The sequence below is a fragment of the Oncorhynchus gorbuscha genome, linkage group LG09, assembly GCF_021184085.1.
Source record: "Oncorhynchus gorbuscha isolate QuinsamMale2020 ecotype Even-year linkage group LG09, OgorEven_v1.0, whole genome shotgun sequence".
NCBI lineage: Eukaryota > Metazoa > Chordata > Actinopteri > Salmoniformes > Salmonidae > Oncorhynchus > Oncorhynchus gorbuscha.
In genome coordinates, this window is record NC_060181.1 from 68,792,576 (window position 1) to 68,815,875 (window position 23,300).

The 23,300-nt window shown below is 42.8% G+C and overlaps 1 protein-coding gene across 1 annotated transcript in view; it reads right to left on the reverse strand.

The window, feature by feature from the left end:
* The window catches only part of LOC124044002 (zinc finger protein GLI2-like), a 109,384-nt gene that overhangs the window by 80,473 nt on the left and 5,611 nt on the right, over nt 1-23,300 (reverse strand). Inside the window, 1 exon segment of the mRNA XM_046363274.1 lies at nt 5,447-5,588. Within this exon segment, the coding sequence (XP_046219230.1) occupies nt 5,447-5,561 (115 nt within the window). The 5' untranslated portion in view covers nt 5,562-5,588.

Here is a 23,300-nt window from a genome sequence, read left to right on the forward strand (position 1 = left end):
CAACCTCACAGAGCTTGAGAGGCTCTGCAGAGAAGAATGGGAGAAACTCCCCAAATACCGGTATGCCAAGCTTGTAGTGACATATCCAAGAAGAAATTAGTCTGTAATCACTGTCAAAGGTGCATCAACAAAGTACTGAGTAAAGGGTCCGAATACTTATACAAATGTTATATTTCAGTTAATTTTTTTTACTAATTTGCAAACATTTCAAAAAAACTGTTTTTGCTTCGTCATTGTGTGGTATTGTGTAGATTGATGAGAGAAAAAAACAATTGAATCAATTTTAGAATAAGGGTGTAAAGCATTTAAAAATAGTCAAGGGGTCTGATTACTTTCCAAATGCACTGTAAGTCACCTTTGCTACTGTAAATCTTTCCATGACTCCACGATGAGCAAATAAATATGCTGGAGCTAGGCATAAACACGGCCTGTGTCTTGTCCTAGTTGACATGTTTATAAGTAGGCTACAACTTAGTTCTCTCTGTATTATGGAGGCTTAGTTGATTGTTTATGCAAAACTTGAAGTCTTCATTGGAGTAAAGCAGAGTTATTAATAAGAAGGGGATGGTGTGGATTGAGGTCTGCTGGCAGTGGGTATTGTGTGTGAAGGTTTGTCAGCCTGATGTATTGACACGAGGGGGATGGGTGGATATCAAACCTTGTTTGAGTGTGTATTAGGGAAAGGGGGATACCTAGTTAGTTGTACAACTGAAATGTGTCTTGCGCATTTAACCCCAACCCCTCTGAATAAGAGAGTTGCGGGGGGCTGGCTCAATCGACATCCAAGTCTTCAGCGCACGGGCAACAGTGGGTTAACTGCCTTGCTCAGTGGCAGAATGGAAATACTTTTACCATGTCAGTTTGGGGATTCGATCCAGCTACCTTTCGGTTACTGGCCCAACGCTCTAACCACTAGACTACCATTTTACACAAAAAAAATGTTGGTTAATCACAGACTACAGACTAATCCTGCTGCTGCTGACCGTGACACCAGCTTTAGTAGTAGAGATCCTATAGACCCATTTCAGCTGTGAACAACCTCAAGATCATCTGACTCGGAAGAGGAAAAAACTGCATGGGGCTGGCAAGAGCAAATGTGTATAGTCTATGAGTCCAAGGTCATGAAGTTCTGTCAGACAAACTGCCATTGCCTAAAATAAGACAAGAACATTCAGGACTCAGCCTGGAATATTCAGCCAACACAACATCCATATTAGACTGATGTTGTCATATAATATAGAATGCCTAGTATGCTCACAATTGCATTGTGGTATAGATATTGCTAGCTCTTTTACATATGTATATAATTTAGTTTGATCAAATGTTTATAGAATATTTTTGTATATGTGTACTGACAAGTGACTAAGTGATTCCAGCTGCATCAGAAACCAATAAAGTTCTACTTCTGGATATATTCTTTGTGATATTCATCATTTTTGGGGGAAGTAACTAGCTACAATCTTACTGCTAAAACAAATGATGCAGGGAGTTGGTGTATCATTTCAACTTCAATTTGTAAACATATTAGAATAAATCAGTAGATTCGTCTGTCAATGTAGCAAATAAGTAGACATGGACTGTATTCAAGACAAACGTAATTTGCTCTGGGGAGCGAGGTGAGTACACAGCAGTGCACAGAAACATTATGGCAATATATGACATATACTGTATGCAGTAAAGACAAATATACTACTAATGCCTATAATAAATACTACAGGTCTACAAAGGGAATATTTATATATGGTGTGTTTGGTGTGTTCAGTGAGATGTTCGGAGTCACTTTGATACAATGGGAGATTGGTGTTATGGACCTTTCACATCTCCCCGAGTCATACACTTATTTGTATCCGACATACTGTCCATCGTGTGAAGGATAAATTGTTTGAATGGCCCAAACAACACACGTAGGCAAGGGGATTCGGTGTCCTGTGCCTAACTTCTCCCCACATAGAACAAACTACACATATAATCCCTAGGCCACTAAGTGGTATTGTCTGTAAAATAATTACAAAAATGCTATTATGGGCAATTGTTGTGTACGGTCTGTATTCGTATTGCAGCACAATAAAGAATATTACACATATCAGACACACATTACCTAGCTAGCTACAACACACAGGTATAGTTATTCAAAGACTAATACGAGTCATAAAGCCAAAGTAATGTCATTACTCTTCGTTATCATCATCTAAACATTTCTCCAGTTTTAATCCTAATAAGATACATTGAGGCTAGCTAGCTAACGTTAGCTAATTACCTATAACATTAGGTTACAGTACATTTTTGGGTAAAGCAAACAGAGCTACCTCAACATGGCTAGCTTGGCCTGTAGTGTTACTAGAATGCCCTGTTCTGGTTGAATCGATCACAAAATTCTACTTTACTGAACAGCACTGCCTTGTGTAAAAAGAGAGGTTTTATTGCTAGCTAGATACCAACAGCCAAACAAATGACTTATTTGTCATTTGGCTTCCTGACCTAGATGTCCTGCAATGATGTGGCAGCTAGGAACATTGATCCTATCTATTGAACAAGGACAATCATAACTACTCACTGCTAGCGTGATCGTCGTGCAATCGTCAAAACAAAGGCCACAATAATTGCAACAAAACATGACTAAACCCATGACATCATTGGTTGAACTCTCCCGGGCAAAAATGCTAAAATACCGCTATGGTGCATAATTATGTCTGAAACACCTCATCACTCATAATTATGTAGGAAACTGGAAAAACACCCCAAATAATGTTCAGCGGTGAAGTTTCCCTTGAACTAGGCAAGGCATATCTCCATGAAACTGAAATGGGAGTCTTCTTTGTAAGACACTGATGTTCAACCTGCCAACGTGTCCAGGGCAGGCCAGCGAAGGGAAACGATGTACCGTAGTTGGAACTATGTTAATTTGTAAGGACTTGGATGTTTTACATTTCAAGCTAGAGAGTTTTTCTTAGACCTTTCACCGAGTGGTCTGATGATACTTCAGTTAGTTACCCTTTGACTTAATAGTAGTTTCAATAGAGTTGAGTGAATGAGGCCATTGATATTGGCTACTTTGAGAAATGTACTAAGAATAATACACTATCATATTGATTTATTCACATTATGCCCTATATCAGGGCTCTTCAACCCTGTTCCTGGTGAGTAAGTTCACTCCATCCCTAATCTAGCACACCTGATTCTAATATTTAGCTAGTTGATAAACTGAATCAGGTTAGTTACAACTGGGGTTGGAGCGAAAACATACAGGAAGGTAGCTCTCCAGGAACAGATTTGGCCCTATATTCATATTCATACTAATTGCAGGACCAGTGAAAAGACTGATCAAAAGGACAAAAACAAATGATAAACATAGGAGTATAACTATGTAACAAAGTCAGTATGGGTGTAAATGTTCTACTTTCGCTGTTGCCAATGTGTGAATAAAGAATGCATGATGATTATAGTTTGGCGATGGCAGGCCACCAAGCCATTCATTAAACAGTAAAAATGTAAAACTGATAAGTTCTATTAACATTTCAGTGGTGGGCCCTCGCTAGATGTCTTTGTCCATCTCAGAAGGAAGGACTTCAGAGTCCAGTTGAACCGCTCCGCCATGGAGTCGTTTATAATTCATAATGTTAAACCTCTGGAGGCGAGAACAAGGTACTCAGTCCTCGTTATGGGGAGATTTCATCACATATACTCACTGATGAAAACATGAGGTCTCATATTTAATAGACGAGAGGTCTCTCTCCCTGTCTCTCTTTCTGTCTCTCTCTCCCTTAATCTGTATCTCCCTCATCCTCCCTCCCTCTCTAACACTTTCTGTTTCTCTCACTCTCTCGCACACTCTCTCTTTTTTCTTCTCAGACCGGATGGAAACTCACTACAGTTATCATCACATAAGAGTTGCCTGCCAGCTACTTTCCATAAAGATAAACTATACCAGCTTTATATTACTTACAATATAATTTGCAACTATCACAATTATTTAGTCTATGTAGGTTTGAATAATTGCAATAGGGTACCCTGTATAGGATACAGTACAATAAATATAATTAATATGTTTGGAAACAATCTTCTACGATTTCTTTGAAGAGGTGCCATTGAGGGCAGAGAGAAGCGTCCTATTTTTCTTAAATCTATTTCTCTAAACAATTAATGCTCTTATGGCTTTGCTTATGGCAGGTCACCAAGCTTATCATTAAATATAACTTACCAATGCCACAATATCAGATACAACTCATTAGCATATCAAAAGGTACTTCCCGGTCCTCGCCGGTGTCAGAGGACTCTGATGCACTGTGCCATCCACTGTTACCACAGACTGCTTTAGTAATTTATAACGTTTATACTCACGAGGTAAGAACAAGGTCTTTCGCCCTCATTAGTGGGTTTTTTCATCACCCAGTTTCTGACATCCTTGAAACATGCAGTCCCTCTCCATATCTATTTTTTTGATGTGCCACTGAGTGGGTCAATAAGACACTATGTAAAACATACACCAACATGGAGCACCGGAAGAAAAACAATACCTAAAAGGCAAGATTTGACCTTCTGCACAATCAATTTCAGTCAAGAAGTATTTTATATTGAAAATATTTTCAGAATGAAAATATTGGAAGAATACTTCTGGAGATACCATATGACAGGGGGACACTATAATGTATTTGATTTGGGTATCAAAGACGCCAACTTCTGACTGGGAGCACTGCTATAGTGTACAGACAGAGACTTGAGGTATAGTTGAAGGTGTTAGCTCTGAGTCACAGTGCTGTAAAGTAAGTAAAAATACTTTGAAGTACTACTTAAGTTTTTTGGGGGGGTATCTATACTTTAATATAGATCATTGACAAGTTTACTTCTAGTCCAATACATTCATAAAGAAAATATGTTATATTTATGATACCACACATTTTCCCTGACACCCCCAAATTACTCGTTTTCGAATGATAATAATAATAATAATAATATATGCCATTTAGCAGACGCTTTTATCCAAAGCGACTTACAGTCATGTGTGCATACATTCTACGTATGGGTGGTCCCGGGAATCGAACCCACTACCCTGGCGTTACAAGCGCCATGCTCTACCAACTGAGCTACAGAAGGACCGGGCAGAGCTACAGAATGCTCAGGCAGGGCAGCAATATGGTCCAATTCACGCATCTATCAATATAACGCATTGTCATCCCTATTGCATCTGATCTGGCAGAATCACTAAAAACAAATAATGCATTCGTAAATGATGTCTGACTGTTCCCCCATCTGTTTTTCCCCAAATATAACTAAAGTATGAAAATGTAGTACTTTTTCCACCACTGAATTTAAGTCATTTTAAAACCAGAAACTTTTAGACTTTTACTGTGTGACTTTCACTTGACTCATTTTCTTTTAAGGCATCTACTTTTACTCAAGTATGACAATCAATTGATTACTTTTTCCACCACTGCTTAGTCATTCATACCTCTGGTCACAGTAGTGGGAGATGGTTTCTTTGGCAGGTCTGAGAAGCTGCTTCCATCTAGACCCGATCCCTTATGCTCCTTTTTTTCAGTGGCTGTCGGAGCAGAGGTCTCCATTGTGGACAGCAGGGAGTCAGAGTCAACCTAGAGAAACAGAGAGGGAGAAGGAGAGATTAAAACATGTGGAATGTGAATAAAAAGGTTGTTGGCACAATTCCTTTTTAAACGAGGATATTTTGAAATATGGAGGTTGTTTTGGTCACAACACATGGACACACACATACACACACACGCAGAAAAAAACACATTCACTGCTTGAATTATCCTATGTGAGTTCCCCCAGCTGTGCCCGAGTTGCCAACAGAGGGAGCTCTACAGATTTTACACTCTGTATTCCAGTCCAACAATGTGTATAAAATATGATATGAATAAGAAAGAACATGCTTGCGTTTAATAAATTAATAAATAAATATATATATATAACTATTAATTTCTATGACATGAAGCAGACTTCTCTGAGGTAAAGCATAGCGTTGCTGGTTACCGGGCACTGTCTGGGAACAACGACACAAAAGGAGAAATTAGTCTAGCTAACATATTACATCATCTAGCGTGTCTGGTCCTAGTCTTCTCTCTTGCACTAAATGTAGTTATTTAACTTTTCGGCAGAGAATAAAAACAAAACGTTTTGATTGTATGTCATAAGAAGTATCGCTCAGGATATAGTTGTCAAATAATACATTAATGCACTGTAACTAGTAACTTCCATGTTTATACATAGTTTTAAGAGGTCACTCAATATGAAAACGTACACTTAAATACAGCGTCTTCAGAAAGTATTCACACCCCTTTACTTTTTCCAAATGTTCTTGTGTTACAAAGTGGGATCCAAATAGATATAATTGTCATTTTTTTTGTCAGCGATTTACACAAAATACTCTGTAAAATGTCAAAGTGGAAGAAAAATCATGAAAAATTAAACACTAATTTAACTTTGATATGTATTCAACCCCCTGAGTCAATACATGTTAGAGTCACCTTTGGCAGCAATTACGGCTGAGTCTTTCTGGGTTAGTCTTTAAGAGCTTTGCACACTTGGATTATGCAACATTTGCCCATTATTATTTTCAGAATTCTTCAATCCCTGTCAAATTGGTTGCTGATCATTGCTAGATAACAATTTTCAGGTCTTGCCATAGATTTTAAAGACGATTTATGTCAAAACTGTAACTTGGCCACTCATGAGCATTCACTGACTTCTTGGTAAGCAACTCCAGTGTAGATTTGGCCTGTTTTAGGTTATTGTTCTGCTGAAAGGTGGATTCTTGTCCCAGTGTCTGGAGGAAAGCAGACTGAAACAGGTTTTCCTCTAGGATTTTGCCTGTGATTAGCACCATGCGGTTTATCTTTTATCCTGAAAAATTCCCCAATTCTTAACAATTACAAACATACCCATAACATGATGCAGCCACCACTATGCTTGAAAATATGGAGAGTGGTACTCAGTAATGTGTTGCATTGGATTTTCCTCAAACATAACACTTTGTATTCAGGACAAAAAGTTAATTGCTTTGCCAAATGTATTGCAGTACCACTTTAGTGCCTTGTTGCAAACAGGATGCATGTTTTGGAATATGTTTTATTCTGTACAGGCTGCCTTCTTTTCAGTCTATCAATTAGGTTAGTATTGTGGAGTAACTACAATGTTGATGCATCCTGAGTTCTCTCCTATCACAGCCATTAAACATCACCATTGGCCTCGTGGTGAAGTCCTTGAGCGGTTTCCGTCGTCTCCGGCAACTGAATTAGGAAGGACTCCAGTATCTTTCTAGTGACTGGGTGTATTGATACACCCCCCAAAGTGTAATTAATATGAGTCCTCCGAAACACGACCCCGCCAAGCCACATTGCTTCTTGACACACTGCTCGCTTAACCCAGAAGCCAGCCGCACCAATGTGTCGGAGGAAACACTGTACAGCTGGCGACCGAAGTCAGCGTTCATGAGCCCGGTAGTCTCAAGGAGTCGCTAGAGCACGATGGGACAAGGACATTCCAGCCGGCCAAACCCTACCCCTAACCCGGACGATGCTCGGCCAATTGTGCACCACCTCATGAGTCTCCCGGATCTGTAATGATGCCTCTAGCACTACGATGCAGTGCCTTAGACCTGTGCGCCACTCGGGAGGCCACATTATGTGACTTGTTAAGTAAATCTTTACTCCTAAATTTATTTAGGCCTGCCATAACAAAAGGGTTGAATACTTATTGACTCAAGACAAAAACATAATTCCAATGCCATTAAATAAGCATCTCCAATCCAAAATTAAATCTAAAATTGGCTTCACAACATATCATCCTTCACTCATGCTGCCAAACATATCCTCGTAAATTTGACTCTCCTACCGATCCTTGACTTCGGCGATGTCAATTACAAAATAGTCTCCAACATTCTACTCAGCAAATTGGATGCAGTCTATCACAGTGCCATCCGTTTTGTCACCAAAGCCCCATATACTACCCACCACTGCAACCTGTATGCTCTTGTTGGGTGGTCCTCGCTACATATTAGTCGCCAAACCCACTGGCTCCAGGTCATCTATAAGTATTTGCTAGGTAAAGCTCCGCCTTATCTCAGCTCACTGGTCACCATAGCAACACCCACCCGTAGCACACGCTCCAGCAGGTACAGTATATTTAACTGGTCATCCCCAAAGCCAACACTTCCTTTGGCCACCTTTACTTCCAGTTCTCTGCTGCCAATGACTGGAAAGAACTACACAAATCACTGAAGTTGAAGACATATCTCCCTCACCAACTTTAAGCATCAGCTGTCAGAGCAGCTTACCGATCGTTGTAACGGCGTTCGTCTGTTGAATGAAGAGAGTAGGACCGAAATGCAGCGTGTAGGTTACTCATGCCTTTAATGAATGAAAATGCGGTACATGAAATAACTGAATCTAAATACAAAAACAACAGAACGGAACGTGAAACTAATTACAGCCTATCTGGTGACTACTACACAGAGACAGGTACAAACACCCACAAAATACAAAGCGAAAGTCAGGCTGCTTAAATACGGTTCCCAATCAGAGACAACGATAAGCACCTGACTCTAATTGAGAATCGCCTCAGGCAGCTAAGCCTATACCACACCCCTAATCAGCCGCGATCCCAAAAAATACAAACCCCAATACGAAAAACAACATATAAACCCATGTCACACCCTGGCCTACCCAAACATATAACAAAAACACAAAATACAATGACCAAGGCGTGACAGAACCCCCCCCCCCCTAAGGTGCGGACTCCTGGGCGTCTGTCCATGGTGGCGGTTCTGGCTCGGGACGTGGACCCCACTCCATTAATGTAATAGTTCCTCCCCTTCGCGTCCTGGGGTAATCCACCCTCGCCGCCGACCATGGCCTAATAGTCCTCACCCAGATCCCCACATAACTGAGGAGCATCTCGGGACAGAGGGGCATCTCGGGACAGAGGGGCATCTCGGGACAGAGCGGCATCTCGGGACAGAGGGGCATCTCGGGACAGAGGGGCAGCTCAGGACTGAGGGGAAGCCCGGGACTGAGGGGAAGCCCGGGACTGAGGGGAAGCCCGGAACTGAGGGGAAGCCCGGGACTGAGGGGAAACCCGGGACTGAGAGGAAGCCTGGTACTGAGAGGAAGCCCAGTACTGAGAGGAAGCCCAATACTGAGATGAAGCTCAGGCAGGTAGTAGGCTCCGGTAAATCCTGGCTGGCTGGCAGATCTAGAAGAGACTGGTTGTCGAGCAGATCTGGAAGAGACTGGTTGTCGGGCAGATCTGGGCTGACTGGCGGCACTGGCGGCGCTGGGCAGACTGGGAGCACTGGCGGCGCTGGGCAGACTGGGAGCACTGGCCGCGCTGGGCAGACTGGGAGCACTGGCCGCGCTGGGCAGACTGGGAGCAATGGCCGCGCTGGGCAGACTGGGAGCAATGGCCGCGCTGGGCAGACTGGGAGCAATGGCCGCGCTGGGCAGACTGGGAGCACTGGCCGCGCTGGGCAGACTGGGCTGACTGGCAGCGCAGGAGAGGAGAAAAGCGCTGGCTGCGCTGAACAGGCGAGGCGCACTGGAGGCCTGGTACGTGGTGCTTGAACTGGTGGTACTGGATCGAGGACACGAACAGGAAGCCTGGTGCGGGGAGCTGCTACCGGAGGACTGGTGTGTAGAGGTGGCTCTGGATAGACCGGACCGTGCAGGCGCACTGGAGCTCTTGAGCACCGAGCCTGCCCAAGCTTACCTGGCTCGATGCCCACTCTAGCCCGGCCAATAGGAAGGGCTGGTATGTGCCGCACCTGGCTCTGCACCCGCACTGGAAACACCGTGCGCTCCATAGCATAACACGGTGCCTGCCCGGTCTCTCTAGCCCAACGGTGAGCACAGAGAGTTTGCGCAGGTCTCCTACCTGGCATAACTATTCTCCCTTCTAGCCCCCCCAATACTGTTTTTGGGCTGCTTTTCCGGCTTCCAACCGTGTCGCCGTGCTGCCTCCTCATACCAGTGGACGGCGATATTCTCGCGGCTGCGCCCAGGGTCCTTTACCGTCTAATTCCTCCTCCCATGTCCAATTCTCCAAGTGGTGCAGCCACTCCCACTGCAACTGCTCTTCACGATTAACCGGGAGAGTAGGCTCAGGTCTGACTCCTGACTCAGCCACTCTCTCTCTGCGCTCTCCCCCAATAAATATTTGGGGGTTACTTTCGATTTTCGCTCTGCGTCGCCATGTTTTCCTTTTGGACTCCATTCGTCTATAGCCCTCTTCGCATTGCTGCAGGGAATCCCAGGCGGGCTCCTGCACTCGCTCTGGGTCGGCCGCCCACCTGTCGATTTCTTCCCACGTTGTATACTCCATGCCTCTACCGTCCATAACGTCCTCCTTTAGCTCCTGCCAGTTATCTACGCTGCTCGGTCCGTGAGAGTGGTGGGTGTTTCTGTAACGGCGTTCATCTGTTGAATGACGAGAGTAGGACCGAAATGCAGCGTGTAGGTTACTCATGCCTTTAATGAATGAAAACGCGGTACATGAAATAACTGAATCTAAATACAAAAACAACAGAACGGAACGTGAAACTAATTACAGCCTATCTGGTGACAACTACACAGAGACAGGTACAAACACCCACAATATACAAAGCGAAAGTCAGGCTGCCTAAATACGGTTCCCAATCAGAGACAACGATAAGCACCTGACTCTAATTGAGAATCGCCTCAGGCAGCCAAGCCTATACCACACCCCTAATCAGCCGCGATCCCAAATAATACAAACCCCAATACGAAACACAACATATAAACCCATGGCACATCCGGGCCAACCCAAACATATAACAAAAACACAAAATACAATGACCAAGGCGTGACAATCGTGGCAGCTGTACACAATCCATCTGTAAATAGCCCATCCAACCAACTATCTACATCATGTTTTTGTTTTTCTGCTCTTTTGCACACTAGTATTTCTACTTGCACATCCTCATCTGCACATCTATCACTCCAGTGTTAATTGCTAAATTGTAATTACTTTGCCACTATGGCCTATTTATTGCCTTAACTGCTTACTTAATTTGCACACACGGAATACAGATTCTTCTATTTTGTTAATCCCATGTGTATACTCTGTGTTGTGGTTTTTGTCGCACTGCTTTGCTTTTGTCTTGGACAGGTCACAGTTGTAAATTAGAACTTGTTCTCAACTGGCCTACCTGGTTAAATAAAGGTGGAATAAACAACAAAATAAAAGACATTTTTATTGGTCACATACAAATGGTTAGCAGATGTAATTGCGAGTGTGGCAAAACTGCTTGTGCTTCTAGTTCCGACAGTGCAGCAACATGAACAATTCCACAACAAATACCTAATACACACAAATCTAGGTAAAGGAATGGAATAAGAATATATAAATTAGAGGTTGACCGATTAATTGGAGTGGCCGATTAATTAGGACCGATTGCACGTTTTCATAACAATCGGAAAGCGGTAATTTTGGACACCGATTTTGCAGTTTTTTTTACACCTTTATTTAATCTTTATTTAACTAGGCAAGTCAGTTAAGAACACATGCTTATTTTCAATGATGGCCTAGGAACGGTGGGTGAACTGCCTTGTTCTGGGGCAGAAAGACAGATTTTCACCTTGTCAGCTCGGGGGATCCAATCTTGCAACCTTACAGTTAACTAGTCCAATGCAATAACAACCTACCTCTCTCTCGTTGCACTCAACAAGAGACTGACTGCCTTTTACACAAAGGCTGTAAGCCAAGGTAAGTTGCTAGCTAGCATTAAACTTATCTTATAAAAAACAATCAATCACTAGTTAACTACACATTGTTGATATTACTAGATATTATCTAGCGTGTCCTGCGTTGCATATAATCTGACTGAGCGGTGGTAGGCAGAAGCAGGCGCGGAAACATTCATTCAAACAGCACTTTCGTGTGTTTTGCCAGCAGCTCTTCGTTGTGCGTCAAGCATTACGCTGTTTATGACTTCAAGCCTATCAACTCCCGAGATGAGGCTGGTGTAACTGATGTGAAATGGCTGGCTAGTTAGCGCACGCTAATAGCATTTCAAACATCACTCACTCTGAGCCTTGGGGTAGTTATTTCCCTTGCTCTGCATGGGTAACGCTGCTGCGTCGAGGGTGGCTGTTGTCGTTGTGTTCCTGGTTCGAGCCCAGGGAGGAGCGAGGAGAGGGACGGAAGCTATACTGTTACACTGGCAATACTAAAGTGCCTATAAGAACATCCAATAGTCAAAGGTTAATGAAATAAAATGGTATAGAGGGAAATAGTCCTATAATTCCTATAATAGCTACAACCTAAAACTTCTTACCTGGGAATATTGAAGACTCATGTTAAAAAGGAACCACCAGCTTTCATATGTTCTCCTGTTCTGAGCAAGGAAGTTAAAGGTTAGCTTTCTTACATAGCACATAGCACTCATTATTCTCCAACACTTGTTTAATTATTTATTTGAGGCTAAATTGATTTTATTGATGTATTATATTAAGTTAAAATAAGTGTTCAATCAATATTGTTGTAATTGTCATTATTACAAATTAATAAATAAATAGGCAGATTAATCGGTATTGGCTTTTTTGGTCCCCAACAATCGGTATTGATATCGGCGTTAAAAAATCATAATCGGTCGACCTCTAATATAAATATATGGATGAGCAATGTCAGAGTGGTATAGGTTAAGATGAAGTAGATAATATAAAATACAGTATATACAGTTGAAGTCGGAAGTTTACATACACCTTAGCCAAATACATTTAAACTCAGATTATCACAATTCCTGACATTTAAAAATTCCCTGTTTTAGGTCAGTTAGGATCACCACTTTATTTTAAGAATGTGAAATGCCAGAATAATAGTAGAGAGAATGATTTATTTCAGCTTTTATTTATTTCATCACATTCCCAGTGGGTCAGAAGTTTACATACACTCAATTAGTATTTGGTAGCATTGCCTTTCATTTATTTAACTTGGGTCAAACGATTCAGGTCGCCTTCTACAAGCTTCCGACGATACGTTGGGTTAATTTTGTCCCATTCCTCCTGACAGAGCTGGTGTAACGGAGTCAGGTTTGTAGGCCTCCTTGCCCGCACAAGCTTTTTCAGTTTTGCCTACACATTTTCTATGGGACTGAGGTCAGGGCTTTGTATGATCTTTGTCCCCATGTACAGTTGCAAACTGCAGTCTGGCTTTTTTATGGCGGTTTTGGAGCAGTGGCTTCTTCCTTGCTGAGCGGCCTTTCAGATTATGTCGATATAGGTCTCATTTTACTGTGGATATAGATACTTTTGTACCCGTTTCCTCCAGCATCTTCACAAGGTTCTTTGCTGTTGTTCTGGGATCGATTTGCACTTTTCACAGCAAAGTACGTTCATCTCTAGGAGACAGAACGTGTCTCCTTCCTGATGTTTATACTTGGTGTTTATACTTGCGTACTATTGTTTATACTTGCATACTATTGTTCGTACATATGAACGTGGTACCTTCAGGCATTTCGAAATTGCTCCCAAGGATGAAGCAGACTTGGAGGTCTACAATTTTTTTTCTGAGATCTTGGCTGATTTCTTTTGATTTTACCATGATGTCAAAGAGGCACTGAGATTGAAGGTAGACATTGAAATACATCCACAGGTACACCTCCAATTGACTCAAATTATGTCAGTTAGCCTATCAGAAGCTTCTAAAGCCACGACATCATTATCTGGAATTTTCCAAGCTGCTTAAAGGCGCAGGCAACTTAGTGTATGTTAACTTCTGACCCACTGGAATTGTGATACAGCGAATTATAAATTAAATAATCTGCCTATAAACAATTGTTGGAACAATTACTTGTGTCATGCCGACTTGCCAAAACTATAGTTTGTAAACAAGACATTTGTGGAGTGGTTGAAAAACAAGTTTTAATGACTCCAACCTAAGTGTATGTAAACTTCAGCAGACTTCAACTGTACATATGAGATGAGTAATGCAAGATATGTAAACATGATTAAAGTGGCATTATTAAAGTGGCCAATGATTTGGCCACTGTAACACAACAAAATGTGGAATAAGTCAAGAGGTGTGAGTACAGTAGATTTCTGAAAGCACCGTAGATACAGGTTTTTCAGTGTAATACGTTCCTAATGTCCTCCATAGTAAAAATGAGACAAGAACAGACACACAGCAGTCTGTCCTGAGCCACTATGACACCACTATGACACCACTATGACACCACTATGACACCACTATGTCAACACATTTACATGTTTGTTTGAACGGCAGAAGACTTGGCAGCAAGCCATTTGTTTGAGTTTGTGGAACCTACACGATTATCCTCGGGTAAGTGCAAACAAGTAGCGGTCTAAAGCTAAGAGGGGAGGTCATTCCACACCCTCACTAGGCACTAGCTTGTGGTCATGGTTATCCACACTGGTTTTACTCTTTAGTGAGAGAACATGAGGGTTTCCGTATTGACAGTGTCTAAACAAACCTAATTGATTTAATTCATGAGCTTTTATTAAATCATGATTACCCAACAACAGACGACTTGTGCTACCTAATTCACAGGTGGGATATTGACAATTCTGTAGTACTTTAGGATTATTCTTCAATGTAGTAAAACACACTTAAAACAGCTCTGCTGTGGTGTCAAAGTGAAGTGACACAGTTTCCACACACTTATTAACAGACGTGGGCACTTGGCAGTCAGAACTTTACATGAATGCAACATAAACTCTTTTACACTGTTTATTTTACACTGTCATATACTAAACATGTTTAAATGACTTGATAGGTTCAGAGCTTAAGAAAATCAACAGCACTCGAGTTATGGCATACACAGTATTTGGATATTTTAAGAGACCGAATAGGAACTTCTCAACTGATGATGTCTTTCGAAGAATTATTCTATATGCTTTGGTAATACATTGATTAAATATGTATTTTCTGTTCCTCAACCGTTATACACAAGTCACTGTGAGCAGTACTTACAGAACTCTATCAAGTAATTGAATGTGTGCTCATGTATGAAGTATTCTTTTTGGTATCACGTGGTCCTCCAACATGTTATGTTCTATTGGAGGAAGGGTGGACCACTGGCTATTGGTATGACCCTTCAAAGGTGCCAGTCGCCCATCCCGCTGCCCGTCCCTGTGCCAAGGTAAGCCGATTAAGAGGTGGGTAGCTAACAGGTTTAGAAAGCATCTGTTAATTTAGTGTCATGCCAAAAGCAAATAAAAGCAATCTTGTCACTAAGGCTGACAACTCAACCATAAGACATTTCCTTTTCCGATCACAATCCAAAGTAGTAAGAAGTGTTATATTTAGGAATTTGGAACAAAGATGTTTGTTTTACAATCAAAACAATGAAAGGCTCTTGGATGAGCCCCAGAGCACATACTAAACCCTCAACGTCAGTGTCTAACTGTGTTCCATGGAATGACCCCTAAAGAGGAGAGTTTCTTCTTGATAGCATCACAGGAAGGCCAGAAAATAATCAACGAGCTCACCCCGCTACCATCCAGAAGGCAGAGACCCTGCACCTTTACCATGCACCTTAGTGACGGCTACATTGTTAGTTCTGATATTTCTTCATTAATACATTTTTAGTCTTGAGATGTGTGTTATGTTTGGTATTACTGCCCTGCTGGAGATAGAAACATTTCGCTGCACCTGCGATAACATCTGTAAAATATGTGTACGCGGCCAATAACATTTTATTTGATTCATGTTTTATAGGAACATCTGGCTGGCAACCCATTAATCGCAGTTGTTTTCTGCTTTTAAATCAAGTTGAGTATTGGTTTATCAATTACCCTTCCCTATCACAAATACAAATTAAGCTCCGAGTTGTGAATTTAACAGACAAAAGCTTGTTCTGTTAAGTCCATTATAAAAAATGTAGGGCTTGGATCTTAGGGTACGGTAGGCTTGGGTTATAGAGCTAGAAAGTGTGTTGCTGGGATAGAAGCGAAGTGGCCCCAACTTCACCCCCATCCCATCCCCCCACAGCTCCACCATGCAGGTCTCGCTAGCTGCCCTATCCTTCCCTCCATCAGTCCCTGAAGATGGGGCCTATCTGCCCCTGTCAGGGTGTCAGGCTCTGACAGGACAGTACAGGTGTCAGGAACTGAACAGACAGATGGAGGACGAGGAGAACAAACAACAAGAGGCCATTTCTTCTTCTTCTTCTTTCCCCCTTCTTCTGGTTGGCTGGTGAGCCTAGTGCAGCGTGCCAACAGAATCACGGCACCCCGGCCTCCTCCACCCCACGGTACTAGAGGCAGAAGACTCTACGGTGCTGGGTGGTGGGGATAATCCCCTTTACCAGACCCCCAGCCCCCTTCTTGAATTTGTCCCTCTGCTGCCCCATTCCCAATACCACACCTCTCAGTGAGCGAGTCTGCGCCTGGCCAAGGCTGGGTCCTGGGATAGTAAAAAGCAGCTTCTTCCATCCATACTCTACTGTGCACTAACTACAATGAGAGAAGGCTTTTCGTGTTGTTATTCCCTGCCTCTGCTCAAGGTCCTCTAGTCCTGTTTTTATCATACTGCATTACACAAGTTTATTTTTCAAAAGCCATGAACAACTTGTATACATGTTACTTCATGCACATTGTCATTATAGCGTTTCTGAGTGAGACAATCGACAGGAAACAAAGGCATGTGTAACAGCCCATTTGAGGGAAAAGCATGAGGACCGCAAACAAGTGAGAGGAGACCCAGATATTGTACTTCTGCCCCATTATGAACGCTTCCTTGCCCTAAACAGTGGTTATGTGACACTATGTCCCAAATGGCACCCTATTCTCTATGTAGTGCACTACTTAAGGAAAAGGACGTAATTTATGACTAAGCCTGATACTGCCAGCCTTTACTTAGCTAGATGGATCACCAGGACGTGCCACTTAACCACAACAAAGCCTTAAAACAGCACAGAGATGTAGTGGACAACTACCCTCTCTCTGCTCTCTCACACACACACACTCTCGCTCTCTCTCCCTTCCTTAAGTCTCTCGATCCCTTGATCTATACATTCTTATTCTCAATTATTCTCCCTCTCTTTCTCTCTCTCTCCCCATTGCTTTTGTTCAGAGACCTGGTGTGTGTTTTTCTTAGCGTCTCATTCAATTTCAAGTGTCTCCCTCTCTTCCACTTCCGTTTAACATCTCTTCTTTCACCAACACTGAAAGGAATGCAAACAGACATCAAAGACAGCTCTCTTATTTGAAGATTCTCAGACTCCTCACCACTTTTCCTATATCATGATATTGATGCTGGTAAGATTCTCTCTCTCTCTCTCTCTCTCTCGGCAACCTGCCAATACAAAAACTCTCCCCTGTCCAGGCCTTAACAGAATACAGTGAATGAACATAGTCATTCAGCTAACCCAAAATCCAACCCATTTCCTCCTCAAAAAAAAATGGAAGGCCACCGGCTAATTCAGACAAAATACAGCTGTTTTATTTTCCATTGCATGGCCAGACCTAACTTAACTGCCTTGGCCAGACCGATGCTGACTTCCTTCTGACTTTGTGACATACAGCACCATCAAAACACCTATAATTTAATCCTCTTTTCACTTACCAACAGTTTTCCCTCCAAGGTTGCAAATGTGCATTTACTCTGGCTAACCTTAGCAATGATTTTACCACAACAACATAATGGTTTAGGCCTAGGTATCATCTCCCTTTAGACCCACACAATGTTGAACATGAAATTGGCCTATCCTACTTACTATTGTTGTACCTAGACGTTGCACGTGTGCCCAGTGTACTCCGCATGCCCTCTGGACCCCGAGGACATGTGGCGTTACAGGACATTACTCACTAAAACCCACAGAGTACTTACAATACTACAGTACTTATCTATCAGCAGGACAAACAGCTCAGATTGTTCTCTCTCTCTCAGGGGTAACATCTGGGGTCAAGGCACTCACACAGTGTGTTATTCTCAGTACTAACCTCTTTAATCGTAATAACTCAATCCCACTGCATGTGGTGGTTTGGTCATCTGGAGGCCTCACACAGTGAGTTATTCTCAATATAATCTACCTCTTTAATCATAATAATTCAATCCCACTGCTACAGTGGTTTGGCTGATGATGAGCCCCTGTATCATTTATGTGGTTTTCATCTCATTCTTCACTCAAGATAGCATGTGTAATGCACATTTTCTCTCCCTTTCTCTCTCTCATATATTGTACAAAAACAAGTGTGTTGTCTTACTATAACATGCGATTTGATTTATTTGAATTCAAACAAAAAGCAACATCTCCAACCATTCTGTTTAGTTTCAAAATGGGAGTTGATTTAGTCTACGGTCCAAGCCTTTCCAGGAGCCATGTTTCACATTAGACCTATTAGGTTGATGACACACGGAGATGTCTCCGTTAAACAAGACAAGCTGGGGTTAAGACAAAGGCACATTCTAGATGGGTGAATCACTGTCTTCAGAAAAACATACACTCCTGCAAAACTTTGAAGCCCTGGTTTAAAAAGGGCACATGTTTAAATATGACGAAAAAAGACCTGGGAGCCTTCATTAGTCATGTGCCTGACTCAGATCCAGGAAGGAATATCTGTTGTGTGATATGTCAGATAGATAGGCATCCTCCTGGTCAATGAACCGAGAAAGGAAACTATTACCATAACATTTTCACAAAGGAAGATTGAGTGAACCAACAGTAGATTAAGATATTTGAGCACAAATGCTTGAGGAAGGCCAGACTGACAGTTGAAGAGAAACAGTGAAAGGTGATATGGATTCAGTGTGGATTCCCAGGCTAGGAAAATACTACTATTACTGCCGTAACATGTTCACATAGGAAGCCTGAAAGAACCTGCAGTTGACTATATACCCTATTCATGATAAGTGCACTACTTTTATCCAGAGCTAAGTCAAATGTAGTGTACTACATAAGAAATATGATGCTATTTTGGATTTTACCTATTAGAAAACAAATGTTGTACACACATACAGTCAATGACTGGGGTCCACTAGATCATGTGTCCTGTCCTTAGTAACTGGGAAGCAATCAGTCAGTCCCTCAGAGGCCATGTTTCTCCAGTCAGCCCCATAATGAAAAGATCTACACAGAAAGAAAAGTCATGTGGATGAGCTGTTCCCTGTTACCCACCCTCCTCACCACCACTCCCTGCTAGTAAATGTAATATCCTGTGGTTAATCTCTTTGTCTCCTGACCAATAGAAAACAGATGTGGAGACTCACACACAGCCTACACACAATCACCCAAGGAATTCCCTAACTGTTGGTTATTTAACTTCTGCTTGATGTTCGCTAACAGTGATCATTTCAATGTATCTCTATGTAATTACAGAGGGGTTTGTGTGTTGGGGAGGTCTTTGTTATGTAATGCTCTGGCCATGCAGAAACAAGCACATTTGGGCACTTTATCAAGTTGTGTCATGTATGGTCAATGAAGTGGTCATCTGCTCAGGACAGGAGATCCCCTTGTCTTCCCTTCCAGAGGACAAACCAAAAATGCTCATATAATTATATGGGCGAAACCCCCAGCTCAGATCAGCTGTCGTTTGTGCCACATTGCAGAGTTGTCTTCTTTCTCCCAGTAACATTAGGGGCCTGGTCATTTCTCCTAAATGTGTTGTTAGCACTCACTCTCAACAGTTACAGCTGTCAATACCCTCACTAGGCCCCTTAGACCATGGTGAGTGGTGTGGGTGGTATGGTGTGTAGCATGTGTGCATCCCTTTGAATCAAAGTTGGCAAAAATCTAAAGTTGCCATTTGTCGTTCTAAGTTTGTCTATCTAATGGTGACGTCCACATTGTTATTACAAGAGATTATCATTCCAGTATGAGTGCTTTTGAAACTAGACTGTATCTCTGTAGTGAGTGTGTGTGGTGTGAGTCGTCAGTGTATCAGCTGTTTCTCAGATCGGATGCCTTGGTGACAAGAAGGGGACAGCCCTGGCTGTTGTCTGTGTGTGTGGGGGTTCAGAGCTCTGTACCACCAGCTGCCCAAGTACACCAAGAAGTGAGAAGAGATTACTTTACTTTTTGCAGTTGTCAGAACCTCACGACTTTGAGGTATAAAGATCAGCCACCCACACGAGATGGCAGTAGTAGGCAGTCTAACACCGCAAGTGACTTTATTACATTTTACAATCTCTGCAATTTAAGGAACTTCCACACTTCTCCATACTGACAAAGGAGAGCTATGTGTAGAAGAGGACAGACCAATCACCTCTTTTTGTCACACGCTTTGACGGCAACAGGTGTAGACAGAGTGAAATGATTACTTACTGGTCCTTTTCCAGTCATTCAGAGTTAAACATGACACGGTTCTTTTATTTTTTATTTTAATAGTGAAACAGTGAATAACAAATAGAAATAACAAGTAAATAATAACATGGCTACATACAGGGAGTACCAGTACCGAGTCGATGTGCAGGGGTATGAGGTAAATGAGGTAGCTTTGTACTGTACATATAGGTAGGGGTAAAGTGACAAAGCAACAGGATAGATAGACAGTAGCAGAATCATATGTGCAAAAAAGTTTGTGAGTTAGTGCAAAAATGGGTCAATGCAGTAGTCCGAGTAGCCATTTGATTTGCTATTTAGCAGTCTTGTTAGAAGTCTTATGGCTTGGGGAAGTCTTATGGCTTGGGGAAGTCTTAAGGCCTGTTGGTTCCAGACTTGGTACATTGGTACCACTTGCTGTGCGGTAGCAGAGAGATCAGTCTGTGGCTTGGGTGGCTGTAGTCTTTGACAATTTTTTGGGCCTTCCTCTGACACCGCCTAGTATAGAGTTCCTGAATGGCAGAGAGCTCGGAAGTACTGGGCCATACGCACTACCCGTTGTAGCGCCTTGTGGTCCGATGCCAAGCAGTTGCCATACCAAGCGCTGATGCAGCCAGTCAAGATGCTCTCAATGGTACAGCTGTAGAACTTTGAGGATTTGAGGGCCAATGCCAAATCTTTTCAGCCTCCTGAGAAGGAAGAGGCGCTGTCATGCTCTCTTCACAACTGTGTTGGTGTGTTTGGACCATGAGAGGTCCTTAGTGATGTTGACACGAGGAACTTGAAACTCTGGACCTTCTCCAATACAGCCCCATCGATGTGAATGGGGGTGTGCTCAGCCCTCCATTTCCTGTAATCCACGATCGGCTCCTTTGTATTACTGACGTTGAAGGATAGGTTGTTGTCCTGGCAGTGTCTCTGACCTCCTCCCTTTAGGCTGTCTCATCATCATCGGTGATCAGGCCTACCACCGGTGTTGTCGGCAGACTTAATGCTGGTGTTGGAATCGTCCGCGGCCACGCTGTCATACAGAAGGGGAGTAGACACGCACCCCCGAGGGGCCCATGTGTTCAGGGTCAGTGCGACAGATGTGTTGTTGCCTACCCTCACCACCTGGGGGTAGCCCGTCAGGAATCCAGGATCCAGTTGCAGAGGGAGGTGTTCAGTCCCAGGGAGCTTCAAGGGCACTATGGTGTTGAACACTGAGCTGTAGTCAATTAATAGCTTTCTCACGTATTTGTTCCTTTTGTCCAAGTGGGAAAAGGCAATGTGGGTTGCAATAGAGATTGCGTCATCTGTGGAGTTGGAGAGGGTCCAGGGTGTCTGGGATGATGGTGTTGATGTGAGCCATGAACAGCCTTACAAAGCATTTCATGATGCGAGTGCTAAGAGGCGTTAGTCATTTAGACAAATTACCTTGGCATTCTTGGGCATAGGGACTATGGTGGTCTTTTTAAAACATATAGGTATTACAGACTGGGTCAGGGAGAGGTTGAAAATGTCAGTGAAGACACTTGCCAACTGGTCAGCGCATTCATCCTGGTAAGCCATTGGTCCCTGTGGCCTTGTTAATGTTATTCTGTTTCAAGGTCCTATTCACATAGGGTACAGAGAGTGTGATCACACAGTTGTCCGGAACAGCTGATGCTCTCACGCATGGTTCAGTGTTTCTTGCCTCGAAGCAAGCATAGAACGCATTTAGCTCATCTGGTAGGCTCATGGCACTGGGCAGCTCCTGGCTTGGTTTCCCTTTGTAATATGTGATAGTTTTCAAGCCCTGACACATGCAACGAGCATCAGAACCGGAGTAGTAGGATTCGATCTTAGTCCTGTATTGATGCATTGCTTGTTTGATGGTTTGTCTGGATTTCTTCTAAGCGTCTGTGTTAGTGTCTCGTTCATTGAAAGTGGCAGCTTTAGCCTTTAGCTCAGTGAGGATGTTGCCTGTAATTCTGGTTGGGATATGTACGTACGGTTACTGTGGGGATGACGTCATTGGTGCACTTATTAAGGAAGCCGGTGACCGATGTGGTAAACTCTTCAATGCTATCGGATGAATCTCAGAACCTATTCCAGTCTGTGCCAGAGAAACAGTCCAGTAGCTTAGCATCCGCTTCATTGGAGCACTTCCGTATTGAGCGTGTCACTGGTACTTCCTGTTTGAGTTTGTTTTTGCTTGTAAGCAGGAATCAGAAGGACAGAGTTATGGTCAGATTTGTCAAATGGAGCGCGAAGGAGAGCTTTGTATGCGTCTCTGTGTGTGGAGTAAAGGAGATCTAGAGAAATGTTTGCCTCTAGTTGCACAGGGGACATGCTGGTAGAAATGAGGTAAAACGGATTTCTGTTTTCCTGCATTAAAAGCCACCAGGAGCACTGCCTCTGGGTGAGCATTTTCTTGTTTGCTTATGGCCCTATACAGCCCTATGAGTGCGGTCTACAGCTTATCATAAGGTATTTTAACTCAGGCGATCAGAACCTCAAGACTTTTATGCCATAACTGCCTGCTGATGCAACCCTGACCAGCACACATCGTGCAACGGCATTGTATTTGACAGTCTTATATGTTTCCAGTTACATTCAAAGAGAAAACAAAGACAAAGGCAGCATGTACACATACAATCATCATCCCATCCTGTTCTCTCTCTCTGTAATGAGAGGATTCCAAGACAAGAGTAACCTCAACCTGGCTTGAACCCAGAACCAGTTTTGTTCTGAGTCAGAGAGAGGCCGATGCAATGGCGGCAAGCAGACAGCAAGTGGACATGTGTTTGGGAGTTTGGGAGGGAGAAGGCGTAGAAGAAGGGGAGAGATTGCTAAAGACTACCACATGGTTTCTTAGCAAGCAGCTCAATGCTTTCAATGCTTTTAGCCCGTCTCCCAGTCTATTACAGAGGAGTCTGTGGCCTGGCTGAGAGTCAAGGAGTTAATATTTCTCATTATATGAAACGTAATAAGAAGAGCCTAGCCAGCCAACCGCCCAGCCCCTATGGGCAAGTCAACAAGTCAACTTTGCTTTGTAGCTATGGGAGGCCTTCGGATAAATCACAAC